This window comes from Chroicocephalus ridibundus, chromosome 3 (assembly GCF_963924245.1).
Source record: "Chroicocephalus ridibundus chromosome 3, bChrRid1.1, whole genome shotgun sequence".
Lineage (NCBI taxonomy): Eukaryota > Metazoa > Chordata > Aves > Charadriiformes > Laridae > Chroicocephalus > Chroicocephalus ridibundus.
Window position 1 is genome coordinate 11,844,377 of NC_086286.1, and position 22,713 is coordinate 11,867,089.

The window sequence follows — 22,713 nt, forward strand, 5'->3', positions numbered from 1 at the left end:
CCTCGATCCACTAGCAACACTCCCCCTCATGCAGCCCAGGAGGCTCTTGGCCTTTGTTGCCCCAAGGCTGCACTGCTGCCTTATGTCCAACTTGGTGTCCACCAGGAGACCTCCAGGGCCTTCTTTGCTAAGTTGCTTTCCAGTTGGTCAGTCAGCCTCTGGCATGTACTGTATCAAGTTGCTTCAGCATTATCTCCCCTTTGTGAAGTCATGCCAATCTACTACTCCTGATGGCTGCCTTGTCCTCCACATGTCTGGAAATGGTTTCCAGGATTACTTGCTCCATCACCTTCATAAGGATCAAGGTGAGGCTGGCTGGACTGTAGTCCCCTGCATCCTCCTGCTTGCCCTCCTTGAAGACAGCAGTGAGTGACACTTGCTTTCTGCCAGTCCCCAGGAACCTCTCCCCATCACCACAGCCATAGTTACATAGGTGCTCAAAAGGATTTCAGCCAGCTCCCTCAGCACTCCCAGGGCATCCCATCTGCTCCCAGGGACTTATCTGTCCCATTTGTTTAAATGTTCCTCAAACCGGTTCTTCTTTCCTAAGAGGAAATCTTCCTCACTCCAGGCACTCCCTCTGGCCTCGTAGGCCCACAGTTCATGAAGGCAGCAAAGACCAGAAAGTTTTGAGGCCATGGCTGGCCGGTTGTCATACCTCCAGCATGTACTGGTGCCTGGGGTTTACCCTCCCTATGTGCAGAACTTTGCACATCCCTTTGTTGAACTTCAAGAGGCTCATTTCTCCAGCCTGGACAGTCACTTCTGAATGGCAGCACAACCCTTTAGTGTACCAGCCACTCCTCACAGTTTTCAGTCATCCACAGACTCGTGGAGGGCATGCTCCGACCAATCGTCCAGGTCATTAATGAAGAGAAGAAAGAGTAGTTGCCCCTGGAACAGGTTGCCCAGAGAAGCTGTGGATGCTCCATCATTGAAAGTGTTCAAAGTCAGTTTGGACGAGTCTTAGAGCAACCAGATCAAACGAAAGATGTTCCTCCCCATGGCAGAGGAGTTGGACTAGGTGATCTTTAAGGTCCTTGCCAACCCAAACCACTCCATGATTCTGCACCAACTCTTGACTTCCTGGAGATGAAGTCACCAGATCTGCAGCATCTGGAGGAGGTTCACAGAAATTTGAGGTGAACAAAAAGGGGTTTGAATGACATCCCTGCACCTCATGACCGTCTGTCACGGATCACTGTCACTGGCATGCAAGATGGTCAGCATGGAGAAAACTGCAGAGAGACCCCTTTGAACGCCTTCAAACACACTGATGAAGACTCACCCAGGCATGCATGTGAATAGAAATGCTTTACTTCTTAACTGACAACTCTGTAATCTAAAAACACTAGGCATTTCAACATGGGGCTTTCAGAAACTGGCTTAGCCACAGCCAAGGAGGGATGAGCAGAGTGGTGGAAGCACTCTAGCTTTGCTGGAGAGGCTTGGCTCAGCCCCTGCATAGCAGCCTGGAGCCCTAGCACACACTGAAACTCTGCCCAGCTCCACTGGCTACAGTCAGCTCTGTGTCTACTGCAGACTAGGAAAACTAGCAGGCAGCAGGGGCTTGTGCTGACTTGGAAACATCAGTAATAGACACTTCTCTGAGTCATTAGGAGCATTGTATGACAGACCTTTCCAAAGCTGGCTCTACCCTTAGTAGCCTGTGTTTTTCCTGTCTTCAGGAAGTCAGCATGGAAGGATGGCTCCACAGACCCCTCCATCTGAACTCCTCATAATTTCCTCTACATGGTCCAACTTGGGGTCAACTGGATAAACAGAACGAAGAAGGCCGCGGTGCTGTGCTGCAAAGGCAGCAGCTGGAGGAGTGCTCAACCCATCAGAGAGCCCTTGCACTGTCCAGCAAGCACAAACATGTGCCACCAACTTAAGCTGCAGAATTTGTGCCATGATTGGTGGCTAGGGAAAGAGCATTGTTTGCTTGTAGCATCGGGTTTCCCTCTGTCGTGTCGGAGAGGAGCAGTTTGAGGAACAGAAAGCTGTGGGTAGCTGTCCTCCTAGCAGGCTTCTTTGCATTTCCAGAGGTACTGCTGCCTTCCTCAGGAGGGTGCAGTCTCCTTCAGCTCTGCCCCAAGTCACCTCTTCTTGGCTTTTGCCCCCTTTCAAGCACCTTTTCAAAGGAGATGGCTCTGCCCTTGCCTTTTCTGATTTCTCTGCTGCTTTGAATATCCTTGTGCTCTACAGAGCCTTATCTGCCAGTGGTTTCCTAACCAGTACTTTCTCCTGGCCTTTCAGGTTTCCTTCAGTGTCTCCTGCCCTGGATTCTGTCCTCTGGGGAGTCTTGGTTGAGCTCACCCACAGCCAAACACAGTTCTCATCTCTTCTTTTGATAATGTTACTTAGGATCTATGCTCACTTGCTGTCCTTTCCTTTCCATCTATCTTCCTCATCTCCAAACCAGGCTGGTGAGTTCAGGTGTGGCTGCCTCTGGAGAATACAGGGTGGGGAGGAGATTGCTATCGGTGCAGTCCAGCAGGCCGTGTCCTTGCCCCATGGCCTGTTTCCAGACCTCTTCCAGATCATTGCAGACATACAGACACTCTACAGAAGGTGTCCTTGCCCACAGGGATAGTTTCTACTATTGCTCTACCATAATCTTCGTTCATGCCTTGAGCTAAGAAAACTCAAATTCTTTCCCAGCCTCTACTCTTACTGGATTTTCCTGTTCTTCCTGTACATACTTTCTTCGTAGAATCACACAGAGTTACTGGCTGCTAAGAAATACTATGGCAGCACATTCCCTAAGCTGTTTTGCATTGTTGAGATGAAGTATTTGGTGACCGCAGATGGTAGAATTTCATCCTGGTTTGCCTATAACAGCAGCAGAAGTATGGTTTGTAGTAAACCCTTGCAGAAAAACCTCAACAAACTCCCATCAAGTCCACCAGAATTCAACCACGGCATTTGGGCTTAATTCGGAATTCAGAATGGATGTCGTGCATTGATTTCTGTGAGCGGGCAATTTCTGAGGCAGCACTCGTCTCTTTCATAGGAAGAAGGGCAAGTACTGATCCCAAATGGCAGAACCTCTTCATATTCTATAAATCATGTACTAGCAGCACAGAAGACATTATACTACTAAGAAAAAAAAAAAAAAAAGAGTGGTGATTTCTAAATCTTAAAAATCTGATGTCATGGGAGAGACCAAAAAGCACCTGTTTGTACTCATAGATAGTTAAGGAAGAGAAGCCTTTGGAAATGCTGAGAATAGTTTAAGGTCACCACAAGAAAACATTTGCTTGTCTTCTTTCTAGCACAGACAAAAGGGCAAGCGGTATTAAGACCCATACCACAAAGGCAGACTTCAAAGTAATTTTCCTTTATCATCCTCCTCAGTAATAAACCTCAACCAGAGGCATCTCAGAGGATTTATAACACCCAAGTCCATTCCCCTTGTATCAAAGCCTGTTGGGCAGCCTGCAATTCCCTCTTCGCAGGACGGCACTGTCACTCCCAAGGACCCCCATACAGCCTTTGCAGAGCCTGCTCTTGGAGTGACCACCACTCATGACATGTTGTCACCAGGCAAAGCTCCTAACACATAGAATCATAGAATTGCCTAGGTTGGAAGGAACCTTTCAGATCATTTTGTCCAACCAACAACCTAACACCGACAAAAACCATCACTAAACCATATCTCTAAGCACTACGTTTACCCATCTTTTAAATACCTCCAGGGATGGTGACTCAACCACTTCCCTGGGCAGCCTGTTCCAATGCTTGATAACCCTTTCAGTGTAAAAACTTTTCCTAATATCCAACCTAAACCTCCCCTGGCACAACTTGAGGCCATTTCCTCTTGTCCTATCGCCTGTTACTCGGGAGAAGAGACCGACCCCCACCTCTCTACACCCTCCTTTCAGGTAGTTGTAGAGAGCGATAAGGTCTCCCCTCAGCCTCCTTTTCTCCAGGCTAAACAACTCCAGCTCCCTCAGCCGCTCCTCATAAGACTTGTTTTCCAGACCACGCAAACACGGCTAACAATCCCCAATTGTAACATTCAGTCTTCCCAATAAGATGTAGGAAACAAAACAAAATCAGAGGGACAAGAATGCTCTCCTTTGCTGTTCAAAGCATGGAAGAGAATAATCAGTCTTTCCAAAAGCCTCACTGAAAATTTTAGCAATTATGATTTGGCCAAGAGAAAATCTCTGAAAGGTCTCAAATATTAGGTGAAGCTTTCAGACACACTACAAAGCACACACCAGCACATTACACATTACTTTTTGCTAGCTATCCGTAACTGTTGAGACAGTTGAGGCTTGAATTTTGACAATTGCTTCCTCCTTTTTGGTCTCCTGCCTTGTCTTTTCTCCTGGGATTACAGGATCAGTCAGCAGCAAGTCAGGAGAAATGGACGCAAGATAGCTGAGATCACTTGGAGATCACTTGTTCAAAGAGCCATTTTCCAGGAATTGCTTCACTTTTTCACTTCACAGGAACACAGAAGGAACCCCAAGAGATCAACCCAGCAGCAGCAGTGGGAGACAGAGCACATGAGCATGGCTACTTTCTGCAGTGCATTGCCGTCGTGCTCCCCAATGGTATGGATAGCACAGTCACCAGTTACTGCTGATACTGAGGGGATTTTTTTTTAATGTATTCTTTATTGGACACCACTTGCTTACAGTGCAGAATCCCCACGCAGTTAGGGAAGCTCTGTAGCAAGTTGGCTTGCTTGTGTGCGTCTGTAGAGATGAGCAAATGAGGATGTGCTTTCCAAAGTGGTATCATAACCTCCCCAGAAGGCTACAGAGCAAATGGGAGGGAGGCAATCACATCTGAAACTTTGTTACGGTTACCTTCTGCTCCAGAGAAAGTTTAGAAGACGAAACAGTGTAAGGCGATGATCTCTTGACTGTTCAGGGACCAAGGCTATGATTACCTTTGTCATCTCAGCGATTCATTCTTGTTCTTACTGCTGATGTCTGTCAGGGCTACTGCTAGTTTCGCCTCTCTCCTCATCCTTATACCAGCTATGCCATTTCTCCATGCTCAGGTGTGTGCCTCCAGCCTAGCCTCTAGCCCCGGGCAAGGTCGCACAGCCCCTCCAGGCCCACGCAGACCAGCCGGTGTTCTTTCAATAGCAGCTGCCCCGTTTCCTTGTGTCCCACTGGCTCTTCACATGAAAGCAGTTTAACAATGCCAGGCTCATCCCCCCACTGTCCCTCGTGCACCGCAGCGAGGGATGCAAGCTTGCAACACTCAGCAAACTGGTTGTCCGTTCCAGGCGTTGCCCCAATTCTAGGTCTTTACCAGGTGTGCGAAGTGCCGACCCAAGCACGCAGTCGAGATATTTGTTTATGTCATTTCTGTGCAGAGATGGGTGCTAGGTGGCTCATCCACAGACAGGCCAAGCACAAGTTGGCTTATATTTTACAAAAAAATGGTTAATTAGCATACTAATCATTGGTGGCTCATGATTTCACAGTAATCTCCTGTTGGCTACTTGTATTCTTGCTTCAAATTAAAGGTGTAGTACAGTCCTAAATTACTACGCATGCTCAGTGAGCTGGGGTCCCATCTAGGAGGTGTAGCGTTTAAGATTTGGAGGTGCGGTTTTCACATTATAATGAGTTCAGTTCACCTAAAGGACACATACTTTTTATTTTCAACTTTGTAACAAGGAGCAACCTTGCAGTTTTAAGGGAATGCAGGCTTCCCCCCAAAGTTAGGTGCCTTGTGCCTGTTTGCTATTTACAGGCTGATACATTTGTTTTCTTTGATTGCCCAAGGCCTTTTCTGCCTTAGCAACATCTTCTCTGCTTTGCCTTCACCGGAGGTGCTGGAGTGCCAAACAATTCCAGTCTCCTGCAGGTTTCTAAGCCACCAGAGGGGATATCCCCCAGGTCCCTGCACCGGGACACACACCGGCATAGTCCCTCATGCTTCACCACAGGGCCTTGCGCACCCTGACGTGCCCCTGCCTCACGCCGCGCTCCACGCTGGTTGTGCCCTGTCGCCCCCAGGAGGGCCAAAGCCCTGTGGTGCCCCTTCACTTCTAAAGCCAGCAGGGCACCACCACCGCTGCCACAGGCAGCCTGAAGCTTCATGTGCCGCAACACGGACACCCTCCCCGCCGCCCCTCACCCTGGCGTCGAGGCCTCCCCTCCGGCCGCCAACAAAATGGCGACTGGGACTTTTTGCCCGCAGTAAAGATGGCGCCGCCGTCCCTCCGAAGTGCTGGCAAGCTGCCACCTCCCTCGCGAGCCCGCTCCGGAGGCGGGGATTGGCTGGGCGTGGCGGGGGCGTGGCCGGGGCGCGGCGCGGCGCGGCGCGAGCGCGGCGCAGGGCGAGCGGCGGCTGTGCGCGGCGCCGCTCCTGCCGTCTCCGCCGCTCCGGGCCGCCGCCAACCGCCGCCACGGCCGCCCCCCGCTCCCCGGCATGAGGAAACGCAACGAGTCGGTCACGGTGGAGCATGAGCGCGCCGCCTCCGCCGCGCCCGCGCCCCTCGACAAGGGCTGCAGCCTGAGGCACAGCCTGCGCCTGCCCGCCGCCGCTGCCGCCGACACGGGCATGAAGCGACCGCTGGGCAGGTGAGCGCCGCCGCGGTGGTGGTCCCTGCGCCGGGCTCTGTTGTCCCCCAGCCCTATGCCGAGCCCGCCGCTGGAGAGACCCCCCCCGGCATCGGCTTCCCCTCCGCCACCCGCGGGGGCCTGCCGGGGTGCGGGGCCTCCTCCTCAGCCGGGCGACGGGGACAGGGCCGGGGTGGGGGGGACGGGGCTGCTCTGTCAGGACGGGGAAAGGGCCTTTCCTACTCCCAGAACCGCAGGAGCCCGGCGGCGACGGACAGGTACGAGGGAATTCGGGATGTTTGCCACCTCGGTTACGCGTCCTTGGCTTCTGCGTGCCGGGGGAGCAGGTGCCGTCCCCTCCCTCGGGTGCTCTCGAGTTCCGGGTGGAAATAACTCATTAAGAGAATGGGGTGGTAGCGGGTCCTGCAGACCCAGATCTGGCCGGCAAAAGCTGGAAGGATTTGATCTTCATACCTGAGCATTGCTTCGTCCAGCCCCCTTTGCCTGAAAAAAAAGGCTGGCACAAAATCCCCTCCATCAGAGAGTGTATGTGAAGGAGCAGGGGCCTGCAGGTAGGATCTCCTTGTTTTTTTTTTTTTTTTTCTCCTTTGGAAGATGCCAGTGCCTGTCCTATAAATGGATCAGATTTATATAAGTTTCCTATAAGCGAATCAGATTTAGGTGTCAGTAAGAGAAGCTTATATGCTTCTCCGTTGGAAAGAGTTTAGCTGTGGCTTTTTGCTAGCTGCGTTAATGTTTTAAACATTTTGCATGTATTTACGCTGGGAAAATGTTTGCATTCCCCTACAACACCCCCCCCCCCCCCCCAAAATCTGTAACAATATAAGGTGCTTATAATCTGGAACCTTCTTCGTGCAAGATTTCAGGGGGGATGTAATGCACAACAAAGACCGACTCACCGTTGCAGAGGGCTAGGGAGGAAAAGACGCAACCTTTTAGTTTCATCTACACCAGTATAGTGCTTTTCTTTGATTGCGTTTCGTAAGTGTGAAGAATATTAAATGAACAAAATAGCTGTGTGGTTTGGGTAACTGAAGCCAAATTGCTGTGCTTCAGGAATACAGCAGCCTGTTTAAAAAAAAAAAAGTGCTTATCAGAGGATTTCTAGAAAATGAGCCATTGTGGCTGTTTCTGTGGTGAATTTTCTGAGAATTTTTCTGCTCTCATAGTCAAAATTAACATTTGAAAGTGACTTTTTCCTCTTCATGACATGAATTTTTATCATGTTCACATACAGAGACTTTAAAATGTTATTTCTCTTATTGGGTAATAGCCATTCAATTTTATGCCCTGGAGGTAAACCTTTGGGATGTTGTCAGCACTCTGTTCGTGTTACGACAAGCTTTTGAGAACTGCAAATGGCGCTGGGTTGATCTCTCCATTTCAATGACTTTGCAATAGGTCAGACTCTGTCAGCGCTTTATAACATGTAAAAATTCATCATATTTATTCTATTTGTCCGAGTGGATAACTTCTGAGGACTAGTGGTAATCAAATAATGGCTTATTAACATCTTTGACATTACGAATGGCGTTCAGGTACTTTTTACTGAAGTGGAAATGCTCCTTCAGTGATGAGCATTGAGCAAGCCCTAAGAGCACATAGCGCAGGCTGTTGGCTTGGTCCTGACAGGCAGGTGCTCTGTGGAAACCAGACATAGCGCAGCTATCAGATACACAGTATCGTAAAGGCCAAACTGAAAGCAGGGAAAATACATCCCATCTGTGGAAAGTTTTCTTGCATTCGTTTCTCCATTTGCACATTTGAAAATGGTCAGCAGGCAAATGTTCCTTATTTTTCTCCATGTTGAGCCATTGAAGCCTGTTTCAGAAATCCCTGAAGATGCGTTTTGGGCTCTTTTTTTTTTTTTTTTCTTTTTGGGTCAGGTACCGTATTCCATACAGCAGTGTTTCTCAAACTCTTGACATTGTAGGAAAGCCTTATGTGTTTGGAACTCACTTTCCCTTTTCCACATCTCAAGACTTTCTTATTTTTTTTAAGAGAGTCCTGTAGGTCATCCTGTGCAGTGTTGCCAAAACAGTGTGTGCTTGTAACTGAGTAAAAGCGCAAAGTGGGAACAATCGCTCACTTCTTTACTTATGTTGTTTCTCTTTTCTGCTGTTCTGGGTTGGGTTGCCTGCCTTTCTTATTGACTTTCAATGGACCTCCTTTGACTTCCTCACCTTGTGAACCTTCAGAGAGTGGATTGCAGGGAAGATGTCTGGGTCTGCCTATACCCTCTGGTTATGTTTTTCCACAGGATAACAAATACACTGCTGAAGTGTGAATCTGAGCATTCAGGAATGGGAGGTCCAGGCGGAAGAAGGTATGATGCCCAGAGATAAGGTTGTTGTCCAGAACAGCCATCCTGAGTCAGGTCAGACAGCTTTCTAGCGCTGTATCCTACCTTTGGCAGCGGACAGTAGTGGGTGTTTAAGGAAGAACATGAGGAGGGTATATATACAGTTGACCTCCCTTGGGAGTACCCTGGCGGTGGCCAGTTATGTGGCCAACAAATTGCTGTACAAGTGTCTAGATGCTCATATTTTAATGTGCAAAGCCATGCTGTTATTGCAGCACTCCTTATACCACTGGATAGAAAATTAGTGTTTGACTGTGTTATTGTTTTCAGTGCGTTGCATCAGTTTTACTCCCCAGCGCGTAAAAACTGTAAGGAGGTGAAAACTCATCTGCAAGCTTGCTGGGTTAGAGGAGGTGGCATAATATCTAGAACTGGGGATTTTTACCACCGCAAACTATTCTTTAGCAGCATGCTCATTGATGAAATAGTTAAAATCAGCACTTCTGGTGTCTGTGAATTCTGCATTCAGGGGAAGCGGGGCTATCTATATTTCATACTGCTGTCATTCAGTCTCTCTGCTGACTTGGGAAAACAGCACGTATGTTTGGCTTCAGTATGTGGGCTTCCATCTTTTCTTTGTAAATAATACGCCCCACTGGTTAGAAAGGCAAACCGACCCCACAGTAGCCTGAAGTGGCTGCGCAGCTCTGCAGCCAAGGGCTGATCATGTGGCAGGTCCCGTGGGTCCTGAGCGTGGGGGGCTGCAGAGGCAGCGATGTTTGTAATTGCAGCAGTGACCAGGGCTGTAGAGCGGCAGCAGAGCTTGTGTGTGCACTTCACCAGCAGGACCCTTTCTCTTCACGTCCAGTTCCTCAGCAAAGGCTGAATAGCACCGTAACTGTAAATGTAAGAGATGTTTGTAGAATACAGTACTGACTTAGCAGCAGCAGCTTATTCTTGCAGCAGTGTTTTTGAATTTTACAAGGACTGTATTTGTCCCTCTGTTTTGGTTCAGTCATATCACCACACTGTGCTCATTCGTCCGGGAGCTGAAACTCATTCTGAAGAGGTGGCTGTGTGTTTGAACTTCCCTGTTACAAAAAGTGTGTGTGTGCACGTGTGTATAAGGGAGATGGATATCCGATAAAGAAGATTTATGTGGCTTCAGCTAGTGCATACTGTAGTTGGTGTGGCTTTTCTTAAGTGGTTTACAAACAGAAAGGAACGAATACAGATATTTCTGGTTTTTGTGCCATACGTACCCGTAAAACATAATACAGTGGTTATCTAAGAACTTTGCCAGTGGCTACTTTAAAAGTCTGTGAACAATTTGTTTTTTTAAAGGAACTGAGATATTTTGTCTGAAACTATTAAATGCAATAATGCAGTACTAAAGAAGCAGCATGCAGTGCTTGGTTTTCCTGGTATGTGTGTTTTGTGTGGATGGCCATTCCTCTAATATTTGTGTTATGATGCATTTTCCAGGTGACGGTGTTTAAGTGCCAGATGGTTATTAAGGTAGCATTGTGTTTTGGGTAGTTGCTCTGACTCATTTTTTTTTTTTTTTTGCTCAGTGCCTCTGGTGTTCTGAGGAAATGCATTTGAGCAGCCTTAAATGTAGAAAAACCTTTATGTGAGAGCACAGAGAATAAAGAAAATCAAGTGAGCTTGATACTGGCGTTGATATCAAAGCAAATTTCCCTGTCTCATTTGTGCTGAACCCTGATCCTGGTGGCAAACGGTCACATGTATGTTACCCTTCACCTCTGTGACCTAGTCCTTATCTGTGCCTTGTTAATCCCAATCGATAGTCAGACTATAGACCTGGAGTATGTATTTTGCCATTACCTATTCTCCTACGCGTGCTTGTTTGCTGCAAAAGTTAAAACTTGTGTCTGTCTCTCTCCATGCCACGAAGCAGTGAAGAGCTGCAGATCCCATGTGTGTGAGCTGTATACCTTGATACTTCCATCTTCCTGCGTCGCTGGAGAAGCCCACTGTTCTTCAGGCTGTCTGCTCAGTTATCTCTGCTATCTTTGCTTCTAGCGACCCCCATTTCTGGCACAGGTCCCTGCAAGGTGTGTTTTTGGCACCTTTCCACTGGCTGTCCAGCCTGTGTATCCTACAAGCTAAATCTCTTTTGTCTGAATGTATTACAGTTTGGTGTAATTATAGTTACGCTGTAGGCACCCACGTTTGCCGCCTTGTTCTTTATGTGTAGCTTTCTCAGTGCTTTTTAAAAGGCAGAAGGCTGCTTTTGCGGTACCCTTTCCTGGGTATTTTATGAAAACGTAGTGAGGTGCTGAAGACAAGAGGCTGCAGCAGTCTGCCGGTATTGTTCCCTCTGATGCGGCTGAATTTTACTGGAACGGTGAGTATGCCCAGGCGTGTCAAATGCGATGTGTGGTGACCTTGGTGCTATCCTGCCCCAGCAGCTGAAGTGCTCCATGCCTTCCTGTGTCTCTCTGGATTTAAGCAGCAGTATCTTTCCTCTGACAGAGAATTTGAAAACTTGGCCATCTCTATTATCTGTCTTCTCCCCTGCCCCCTTATATCTCTAGGCCTAACCTCTTTTTTTTTTTTTTTTTTCCTGGTATTACTTTGTCTAGAAGCATTTGCACAGTCTGTAGTGATTATTCCGATCTGGTCATTGTAGCAGAGATAACAAATTTTTAAATTGTTCTCGTGAACGTTTTCATTAATACTTTCCTTAAGAATATTTTTTTCCAAGTGATTTTTGTCCCATTACGTCTCTTCCATTGCAGTCTTCAGGTTAAACCAGTTAGTGCTCTTTGAGGAGGAAAGGTGCTGCTTGTATAAAGACATTTCATCAGTCATGCAGCTTTTTCACCAATTCCACATTCCTGCTGGGTAGCTGCCGCTATTTCAGTTGTCCTTGATAGTTGTTCTTGAGCAAAGTTCACAGAGGAGCTGTAAAATGGTTTCCAGTCACTTGCCTGTGCTTTTTTCCATAGTAAGTACAGGTTGAATCACAGTTCCTCGTTTGTGTAAAATGTGTAAAACCAGCTTGCTCTGTGTGGGGATTTTTTTGTAGTATGGATTTCAGTGATTTTGGTTACAATTCTCTTGAAGAGGATGCACATAAATTTTGCTCAGATCTGTTAAAAAAGGGCCTGTGTAATTGCTTCCATGCGTGCCTGACTCTGTCTTTTTTTTTTTTTTAATGAATGGGAACTCAGTGGCTGTATCTAAATCCTGGTTTTTTTCATGCATTGTCAGCCATTTTGGCAGCTTATGGCGAAGTGAGTGACTCTGAATTGCTCCCAAATTACCCAGTTTGGGACATTAGGTGTTCAGTCTCTGCATCGTCTTCCCAGTTTGTTCAGCCTTTGCAGACATTATAATTCTCTTTCCTTGTGCTCATCTTTTCCCACTTCTTTCTCAAAGATGTATAAATCATTCCGTAAAGATAACAAACCTGCTTGCAATGTGGGGATTTATTAGTTTTATTAGTGTGGGTTTTTTTAATCTGGGGGTTTATTTTTTTATTTTAAAGTCTTACTGATTTGTGAGGCCGTTGTGTTGATGTGTACCTGACAGTTCTGTGCTTCAGTGTCGAACTGATAAAGCCTTTCACCTTGTTCCATTACTGACTTTCTTGTGTTAAACAGGCCCGGTTTACTCTCTCAAGCATCTCTTGAGACTCTTAACATCCTCCTGCAGGCCTCTCTGTATGATCTAAAATTTCTTTTCTTGGATCCAGCTTTCCCATGAGTCTGTCTGGATTTTCTATAATAGAGCACAGCATTCTTCTGCTGTATCTGCTCTGTGCTACATCATCCTACAGTCTTATGGTCCCTGAGCAGTTTTCTCAAGTTCCCATGGAGAGCTCTGCTTGAGCGCGCTTGCTTCGCACTGAAGACCGCTTGCCGTCTAGTTTTTAACTTAGTTTTGTCCTGGTCTCCTTGAACTCCTTATTTCATTGCGGTGCCATACTTCTGACATCATGTGTGCCCCTGGGTTCAGTTGCTCTGCTTTGATGGCTTATGGCTGAATTAATAACTACTACGTTGTTTTTAACTGCTACTACTTTGTAATTCGTATGAAGTCCTTTTCTATTTAGGAGCTGTATGAATTGCAAACCTCTGCTTGTTTCAGTATACTGAAGCTTCCAAACAGATGGGTGGTTCTGGGTAACTTCTGGGACCAAGAGGACTTTCTAGACACCTCTGGAGTGAAGATGTCTCTGTGGAGACCAGGGTCTTCTCAGTGTTGTCACAATCTTTTCTGTCCTTTCTTCTCAACGGGACACTATCGGTTACTTTGGCCGTAGCTGTGAGTGTAATCATGGGCTGGGTTGTCTGCCGGTGTGATGCTCTGCTATAGGATGGCCAGCTAAACTGAGCTTCTAACATCAGCACAAGTTCTAGGTTCCCACATGTACTTTTCCCTCTAGATATCCTTTTTTCCTCTAGTATCACCATGTCTCTTTCTAGCCTGTTTTCACTTACATGGAGGATCAATAGTCTACTTACAACAAGCTAATTTTTAAGGATGACTTGCTTTCATGCTATAAATGGCTTGTAATTGCTGAGCCAGGGATCTAGTTCTTTGCAAATGCAGTCACAGGTCATCACAGTGAGTCTGTAGGTTTTCTCCAGGATGCAATATATATGTGTTTCTTCTTGGTGAAAACAACACTGTGGTGTTTTCATTACAAGTAACGATAGTGGCATCATTTCCTCTCTAGAATCTGCTGCTGCAGTCTGTGCAAGACACCTGGTATACTCAAGCAGGACTTCTGCTGTAGATGAAGAGTGCTGCCTACTGAGTCCAGATTCCTTTGAAAGGCACCATGATGTCCTCTTAGGAAGCTCCAGCTAAGTTACTTTTTCCTTCCAGGCCTGAAGGGCAGGTCAGATTGTTTTGGTAATCATGCCAGAATGTGAAATTAGTAAATAGGCTTCTACTGCAATTGCCCTACAAAACCATGGGTTTTGGAAACTCAGTGGGTCACTGCGCTGTAAGTGTCATGTTGTTGGTGTTACAGTAAAAGACAGCTTCTGACATCAAGAGTGAATGATTGTAAGCAAGGGAGATTCACTAAGGCTGTAATGTGAGAGCACTTTGTTAATGTGGCTGTGACTGAATCAGTACCACAAGAAGATTAAAAGAAAGTACTTCTAGTGTATTAAAAGGGTAACAGGAGACCTAGGAGACTTTAAAGTCATTAGCCTGAGGTGGAGTCCGTGCAATTTTAATGGTAAGAGTTAATTTGCAATTCAATGGAAGAAGATTTACCAGCTAAATATATATACTAATGAAAATAGATCTGCCCTGTGGAAGGGAGTGTAAAGTGTAAAATATGACAGGTTTGTGAAGATTACAGCCTGGTTGAAAGCATCAGTCATAAAATTGTTTCTCCAAAGCACTTGACTTTGTACTGTAGTTTATTCTGTTGAAAGGGCTTGCATTGCTAATGAAGAGCATGTTATCTATATTGAAAGCTGGCTCAGTGGAGAGAGAAACAACTGAGGATTTATCATGGGATTGATGCTTGGGCTCAAGGGTACATAATTTTGTATATCAGCCATCCCAGCGATGAGACAATTACTGTTGGTAAAACTGCAAGGAGAAGAGGGTTGATGATGGCTGATGAATAGGGCAGTCAGCAGTCTGGGGTGGCTGGTGAAATAGTGAAAAAGTCACCAGAACACAGGTTAAATGTAGCTGGCTGCAAGGCAGGATGGCAGGGGAGAGTGTAGGGGTTGCAACTGTGGCTAAGAGTGAAGTTGTTCTAGATAATCACCTCTGCAAGCTGTCATGTGTCCTTTCACACAGGCCTGGCATGAGTCTCGCCTATCCAGGAGCAGGGCTGCAATCTCGGCTTTGCCCTTTGTGCCTTGCTGACATGCTTTTCTCTTTCTCAAAGCCGTAGGTGTTGGTAAAAGAGTGCAACGCTGAGCTTCAGAAATCTGCCTCTTCGTTATTGAAGGCAATCTAAACATGGAAGCAGAATTTCCTTATTTTAGACTGTATTAAGTGCCTCGATCACTTCAAGTATGACTATTGAACTGAGCTAACAGGAAGGATGTCTGTGTTTACTTTCCACATCAAAGTATTTGTTTAACCCAGATTTATTTCAACACTGTAACTCTTACTGAGTAGTAGAGCAATAAAAAAAGATTGTTAGACTGGATTAAGTTTTAAAACACAAACACTTGAAAGTATTTGACTTAAGTCCCACAGCTGCCCGCTCCTTGTTCAAAACAATCTATCAAACCACAGAAGGAGAATTTTAGAAATCGAAAGAAGAGCATGAAAACCCCAGACGTCGAAGTTGTCTTATGAATCTAGCGAATAGCTGGAGCAAAACCTTCCAGTGGAGAGCATATAGGATTGAGTAGTGCAGGTAGTTCAGTCTTTGTGGAGTTTCTCTTAGAAGTAAAAATAAAAATCCTCCCCCTGATAGACTGGCCAGTTTCACTTTTTTGGGTATCTGCCATGTCTCAACGGATGCTGAATGGCTTTAAGCACAGATAACAGAATATAGAATTCCTTATTTAAGGTCTCTTAAGCCCAGAGTTTTTCTTTCTTATCATGCTTGGGAAGAGATAACGGTGTTCTTTGGTTTCCTCCCTCTTGTGTTTTAGTAGGGGTGACATGTGAATAGCAAGAGCTGGTGTTACTTCTGAGTCTTCAAAAAGAAGAACATTTCGCATAGGCCAAAATGTGGGCCCTGCCTTGATGTACACTACTTGTACATCAGGCACAGGATGAAGAAGGGTAGCTGAGATTTCAAATATTCTTTCCTGTAGTATCTGTGCTACTGTTCTGAACTTGAATGGTTATTATAAAATCAAATCTGCACCCGCTAAAAATGCTGGTTAATTCTTCTTGCAAAAGAGATTGGTGTTGAATAGTAAGTGAAATGAGGTCATGCGAGGCCTTGTCTCTCTTCTTACTAAAGGTGTGCAGAATTAAAGGATTTTGTGTGGCATAAATGGAAAAAAAACTTCTTGGAAGAGTACTTTCCAGTGGTGTATATGTAAGCTCAGAACAGAGAGAACAATAAATTTGTTTACCCTGTCTGGAGGCTGATTTGCCTTCCCCTGGCAGTAAATCTTTTCCCTGGGGTGACTTTTCTGAGACGGGGAAGCCTACACAAACGAGGGTGATGTAACTGGAGCTTTGGAGTCAGGGCTTCCAGGTTGCAGCATCCTTGCTTGTGGAGGAAAGTGTGTACAAGGTGTTTAAGAATCGAGTACATTTTTAGACTTCCTTGGCATCCCCAGAAAGGGTGGGATGTTTTCTCCCCTAAAGCAGTCCTATTTCACTTCTGGCAAAGTTTTGATTGGTTTCAGAGTAGCTTCAGGATGCAGGAGTAAGGTTGACAATGTCAGTTTTATACTGCTGAGTATGAAACCTGTGAATTGGACACAATCATTGGAAACATCCCATTCTCTTGTCCTTGCAAATCCATCAGAAAGCAGCCAATAACCTTTTCTTTCAGTTTCTGATAGCTTCGTGCTGTCTCTAGTAAAGCATTCTTTTCCTCATTTGGCTACTGGAGTAAGGACCACATTTCGCTTTCAACTTTGTGGCAGGCTGATGTACAGTGCTGCAGAACGTCCTATTTCCATGCAGTTAAGTAGAAACTCCAACACCTGCTTTTCACCTTCTTTTGAGTATGTGTCTTCTGGCTTGGCTCTTCAGAGTTTTGTAGTATTAGCAAAGGCTCTGGTTTTAAGTGTCGTTAATATTTCAAGCCTTGTCCTTTTTCGAGTTGTTTCCTCAAAAAGGTGATACCTAAAGCTGGAATCCCTGAATAAAGCACAGATGAAAGCAGGAAGAGATTAATCTTCCTGTCTGTATGCAAAATAACCTCCTGTTCAAGGTATGTCAGAGGCTGACAGCAGCTCTGTGTCTGTTCATACATCTGTTCTATAACCACGGCTGTTGCTTTATGTCAGTGCACTGTTCGTTAAGCCTTCCTTTTTAAACAGGTCACAATTACAGAGGGCATTGTGACTGCCATGTAGCTGTGCTCAGCTGACGGTCAGCATATGTAATGTTTTGGCATTGTTTAATGTTCTTGTTTGCTTGTGTGCCTCTAACAGGGAACTGTTGGTTCATTGTAATCAAAATGTATTGCTAATGATGTGTTCTGCATCTAAAAGGTGGCAGTACCACTGCTAACAGAAAAGCGTTTTTTTTTTCTTCAGGCTTCCAAGCAGGAATGGCTTCTGATCTCTGCCAGCAAAAGCAGAGCTGTCTCAGTTGGACAAATAGAAGATGACCATCTTCATGTATGTAAAAGGAAAAAAGGTCTACAGTACACAAACGAGACTTTTGCTCAGGTGGTTTAAAAGAGAGCCAGAGCCACAGGGCCTGCCAGTAGTGGTAATTCTCAAGCTGTGTGGCTAGTGGCTGTTGCCCAGAAACTTGTGTGAAAAGATTTCATGTTCGCTAGGTTGTGCAGCTTGGAAATATGTACCTGTTGATACATGTGTATCCGTAGGAACAAAGTCTGAATCTATGTATTCCTGTTATTGCTGCACACACATACAAGTCTGGCAGATTTATGGCACGTTAACAAGTTTTACGTGGTGGCGAGGGAGCTGGCTTGGATGTACTGTACGCGTTTTCAGTGATGGTATGCATTCAGCAGGCAGGTGGCTTTATGTTAAATGGCAGTTAGGAATGGTGGTAGAGTATTACATGCCTAAATTGATTCTGCTCTTGAACCTTTACTTGTGCACCCCAATATTCCTCCTCCTGAAGGAGAATGTGGTAGAGAGAAATGATCTGTACTGCTTCAATAAAAATACAACTCAGCTGGTCTCAAGCTTCTCTTTTGCACTTCTGGTGCGGTTTCAGTCTTTTTGTCTTTATGTTCTGTTTTTTCCTCTTTCATGTGCAGGCAGCTTTGTGTTCCCCTGCTCATGGACTAGTGAGAGGGCTGTGCCTTTAATATGAACCAGCTGTCAGCTGTGAAATGAGTGGAAAACTTAAGAATTCAGTAAACACTGCAGAGGGAGTGTACTTGCACCACAGTAGTATCTTAATGCCAAGTTCGACTAAAATCTAGTGTGGGTGACTTCAGATTTGACTGGTGTCAGCAGTATTGCTGGGGAGCTCTGGAGAAAGCATATTCTTAGAATTTAAACAAATGATTCATACTGGAAAGGTTTTGGTGCAAACTAAATGGCTGTTGCAGAAGGTGCATTCAAGGCAAGTCAACAACCTTAAAACCATAATCCCCAAGCCTGCTTTTCTGTCCCAAAAGTCAATTGTTCAACTGCCTAGGGTATAATTATTCATTGTTTGCTACATAATTAAAATAACAGAAGCATCTGCTCCTTTCTTCTTCAAACACAGCTTCCAGGTTAATCTTGTCACACACAATTCACACTAATGCTAATACTATTTTACTTAAGTATCGAGAAGTAACATCGTTGTTGCTTAGGCCACGCTGTCAATATCCATTTTAAGTAAATCAGTGCTGTATTGCCGAATGTTCACCTTGTTCTTGTCTCCTGGTCTGTGTCACGTATGTAGATTTCACACAATTAGAATATAAGTTATCAAGACTGATGTTCCAAGCTCCTGTCCCTCAAAGGAAGTGCCAATACTTATGGTGGTTTAATTATTCAAGCAGTGTTACTGCCTTTCAGGGGCAGTCAGCTTAGGTGATAGCTGTGAAGAGGAGAGCCCAAGGCATGGCATTGGGAAGGGACAGGGTGCTCGAGGGGCAAAAGTTAGATGAAGCTCCCACATCCCTGTCCTGTGCTTGTGTGAGCTTTTCCCTACCTTGCTTCATTTACTGTGCTTTTTGCAAACATGTTTTGTTGCCAAAGGCCCGTGCATTACCTGCAGGCTGCTCCATTATTTCTTCTCTTTAACATTGTACAATAACTTGCCTTTTCCTCACTTTATGGACCTTTTTTTTTTTTTTTTTTTTTTTTTCCTGCTGCTCTCCGAGTCCTCGCATGACCCTCCCTGGCATTTCCCTTGCTGTCCACTGGCTGATCAGCAGTGCCTTCCTCATCCCCTTGCCCTGAGTGCTGATGCGACGTTACCCCTTCTTGCTGCACTGGGGTCTTGATTCTGTGGGTCCTACCCAAGATCTTTCCCAATTCCACAAGCTGAAACGCGGTTACTAAGGTCTCAATAGCTGGAGCTTTCTGGCCCTTTCTGAAAAACCCAATTCATTGAGATGCTCTCCTTTACTTTGCACCTGTGTCTCTTGGAGAGACAGACCTGAGTTCCTGTAAATGACTAGAAGGCTTCTTTTTGCTGTTTATTGTTTTAAGTTAGCGTTTGATCACTTGATGTTAATCAAAAGGAGGCACAGAAGCAGTCTAAGTGAGAGTCTGGGCTGTAAGGGGGGAGCTAGGTAAAGAAGTGGTGGACTGAGGGAATTTGGGAGCTTAAAGTTTCAAACCTCATCTGCATTCAGATAGCTGGAACAACACTACCTGAAGCTCTTACCCTAGCCAAAAGGAGATGACCTGTAGGCAACAGCTTGTTTGGGGGCTGAAATGGATTAGGAAGCCTCAGGGAGGAGCTTGGGTGTAGACCATTTGCAACGAAGGGAGGCAAAGGACGTTACTGAAGAGGAACGCGTGTAAAGCAGCAGTTGTACAGTCTCTGTAAGCTGATCCCACTGCCAAATGAAAAGGTCCTGGAGGCTCCTTCTTTGGACAGGCTTTTCTACCATGGCGGCTAAACCATCTCTACAGACTGATAAATTTGAAAAGCTAATTTTATATGTATCTGCTGTATAGCATGTATCTGCTATGAGATGGATACAGGTTCAGGTCTTTCCTATGATTAATTTTCTTTTGTGGACGCATTAGCATTTGCCAGCTTCAGGCTGCATAGGTATGCAAGTGAATGGAAAGTGGTATAAACCGTGTAGTTTTCCAATGCAGAGTTTGTCAGATGAACTTAGGTGACTTCTCTGACTGAAAGGTGATGTGGGGGGATTTTTTTAAAGGTGATAGAAATCAGGTAGGGCAAACTGAAGGCAGCACCAGTAGGAATTTAGTTGATGTTACGTGGGACATTGTTAATAGAAAATAAGGGGTGGGATGCTGAAAGTGCGGTTTAGCACATAGACAAAATATTCTGGTTCTGTTTGCTGACATGCAGCACTTCTTTGGAGCTGTGTATGCAGCTTTCACTGTCTTTTTGTGATACTACTATGAACAGAGAAATAAGCCAGTGCTTATGGTAGCTTTCTGCTGTGCTTTAGAAGTACAACATACTATTCAGCAAAAAAAAAAAAAAAGGAAAAAAACCAAGTTTTGCTATAATAGCAGCAAAGAAAAGAATAAATTTCAGTATGTAACAGTGTTTTTCTGTGGTTACAACAGTTTCCGTTTCCTGCCAAATGCTAACTCAGAAAGTTTTATGGGTGTACTGACATCTTGACAATGCTGGGTTTTGAGCTTTTGCCTCTGTTGGGACACTTTCACTTTCTGTCACTGTTGGTGGTGTGTCTGTCTGAAAAATAAGTTGTCATATATTCAGAGGAACCTGAAGGTGGAGCTTGCATGTTTGAAAACATTCTCAAAAAAAACTCAGCTTGCCTTTCTTTTCTTTTTTTTTTTTTTTATGAAACCCTGTAGGCTTTAAATTAGTTGCCTTTCCACTGCCTTATTAAGTCAATTATTCTTGTTAATTTGTCTTTTAATTAAAAAGAGAAATAGTAGAACGTCCAACTGTTTGCCCCTGGGTACAGTCAGACTAAGTAGGCTGGTGGGAACTATGGAGTGGAGTAGCTTTTCCTGGGCTGGGTCTCTGCCAGTGAAGGCTTGAATGCCTTGCTCCATCCTGTCTTTTTAAGGCCAGGCGAACACCTTATGAAGGTGTTCTTAGTGGTTTTTTTTCACCCCCCTCTCTCATGTTCTCATTGGTGTAAACAGGAGCATTTAGTAGCTTAGCTGGATTTTGAAATTTGGATAGCTTTTTCTGTCTCCGCCTGCCGGCTAAATCTTTATTCAGCTTTTGAAGTACTCTGGTAGACTTCTCTTTATCTAGGAAAAGTCACTGTTCAGTGAGAAGTCATCTAGTCCGATTTGTTGTGTGAACCTGGTGAACTTTAGTCTGTCTAGCTCAGCTCTGCATCGCCAGAGGGGTGTTCATGAAGTGTGGGCTGTTACACTTTGCCAGGAGTTGATGGGAGGAACGAAGCAGACAACTTTTTTAGGCAGTGTGTCCTTTGTTGGGTGAAGGAAAGGACTGGTTTACTTCTCAGGATCTCTTATAACCTTTTTCCTGTTCATGTATTTATAATGTAACTAAAATAATCCCTGATTTCAGATGCTTTTCTTAAATCAAATGATGAACATTTGGGATGCTACAGTGATGAAAGCTGTAGGATCAGGTATGAATTTGCCTGTTGCATCTTTTGTACCTTTGATGGTGTGGAATGGAAATTTACCTTGTATTAATTGACCAATACTTCCCAGTAAAAGATCTAACAACTCTTGCTGTTAATGCTTGGTTTTATGTGCAGATAGATTTGTACCTGAATTATAGAGGCCATCAGAGAACAAGCAGATACACAACCTTTTCTGTCTCATCCCAGTAGCTGAAAGATCGTGTTATCTTTTGCAACATCAGGAAGTAAATAGCGTCCTTCACAGACATGGCACATGTCGGTAACGATTTATTCTGCTGCTGGATGCTTACAAAATCGTTAAGTCCTTTACCCTTTTAACAATATGCTCTGCACAGCTCTTTGTATTGTAGTATCTTAATTCTTTTGATGAAGTGCTGAAGTGATGATTCTGTACTGCAGTTTAGGTTTTGGGAGAGAGACTAGAATATTTCTTCAGAAGGAGCAAAGGTTCAAGATTTTAAGGAGATGGCAAAGGAATCTGGCAGAGCTAATTTTCTTCTTGTTTTTCAGATCTTTTCAAGAGCAGAGATTTTAAAGAATTGGTTGAAACTAAAAGTCTCTGAAGATGCAGATATCCGTGCAGTTTATGTCCATGATTTTTGGGATTGTTTTATGAAGCAAGCTTGGAAAAAAATGAATAATGCCTTTACATTTGTGTCTTGTTTTCAGGATTGTGGTTTATGATTTTCTTTTTTTAGATGATTGCTAAATCCCTAGAACAGCAAGATGAGTTTGAGGCCTTTAGTTTTTCTTTTTCAGTTGTTTTACAGTGAACTGATCCAGTTAAAAAGGATCTTAATGCCAAAGGGAGGGATCGGTTGCTCAGATACTAAGAGTTTTGGCAAATACTGCTGTATTCCCACTGGCTTTCATGAATCCAGGGGAAGATCTGTTTTAAGGATTGGATGAATTTTCTATAGTTCAAACTCCCTGCTCTCTATACAGTGCCTCCAGTGAAGCAGAATTAAGGCTTGGCTGCAGATTTTTTCATTGAGGAGAATTCTGCATATAGCTGGGCCCAAAATAAAAGAATCACGTGGTTGCCTATTTGCCTATGCAACTTGGTTCACTGTGCACAGAAACCAGGAGGGGACAAACCCTTTGACATTAGCATCTTTTCAGTTTGCATGTGGCTGCACATAAAGCAGGTTTTGCAACAAACTAGAGGAGCAAAAGACACGTATTAATCTTGTAGTGGAAAATTGCTTTGTTGCATATCACTGCACAAGCTGTCCAAAAGCTGCTGGTAACACTTCTGAGTGCAGAAGAGACCCATCGCCTGCCTGTGAGCTCCCATTCAGGAGCTGAGAAGCTCTCTCTGAATGTGCTTTTACACAGTTGGAAGGCTCGTAGGTTTTTTTTCCTTTTTTTATTTTCTTGGCAGGGAACCAGTGAAGTAAAACAAAAGATTAATCAGCTTGGGTGGTTCAGATGGCCTGTGTGGAGGGAGAAGAAAGATCGGGTGATCCTTTCACCCG

General features: G+C 44.8%; 1 protein-coding gene across 2 annotated transcripts in view; it reads left to right on the forward strand.

The window, feature by feature from the left end:
- Positions 1-6,279: 6,279 nt before the first annotated feature.
- Positions 6,280-22,713, forward strand: part of ABHD12 (abhydrolase domain containing 12, lysophospholipase) — a 40,539-nt gene continuing 24,105 nt past the window's right edge. Inside the window, exons 1-2 of one of the 2 annotated variants that reach the window (XM_063328004.1) lie at positions 6,280-6,560; positions 8,821-8,886. In XM_063328004.1, the coding sequence (XP_063184074.1) occupies positions 6,409-6,560; positions 8,821-8,886 (218 nt within the window). In that variant the 5' untranslated portion in view covers positions 6,280-6,408. The remainder of the gene's footprint in view (positions 6,561-8,820; positions 8,887-22,713) is intronic. The other variant, XM_063328005.1, reaches the window with a different exon arrangement.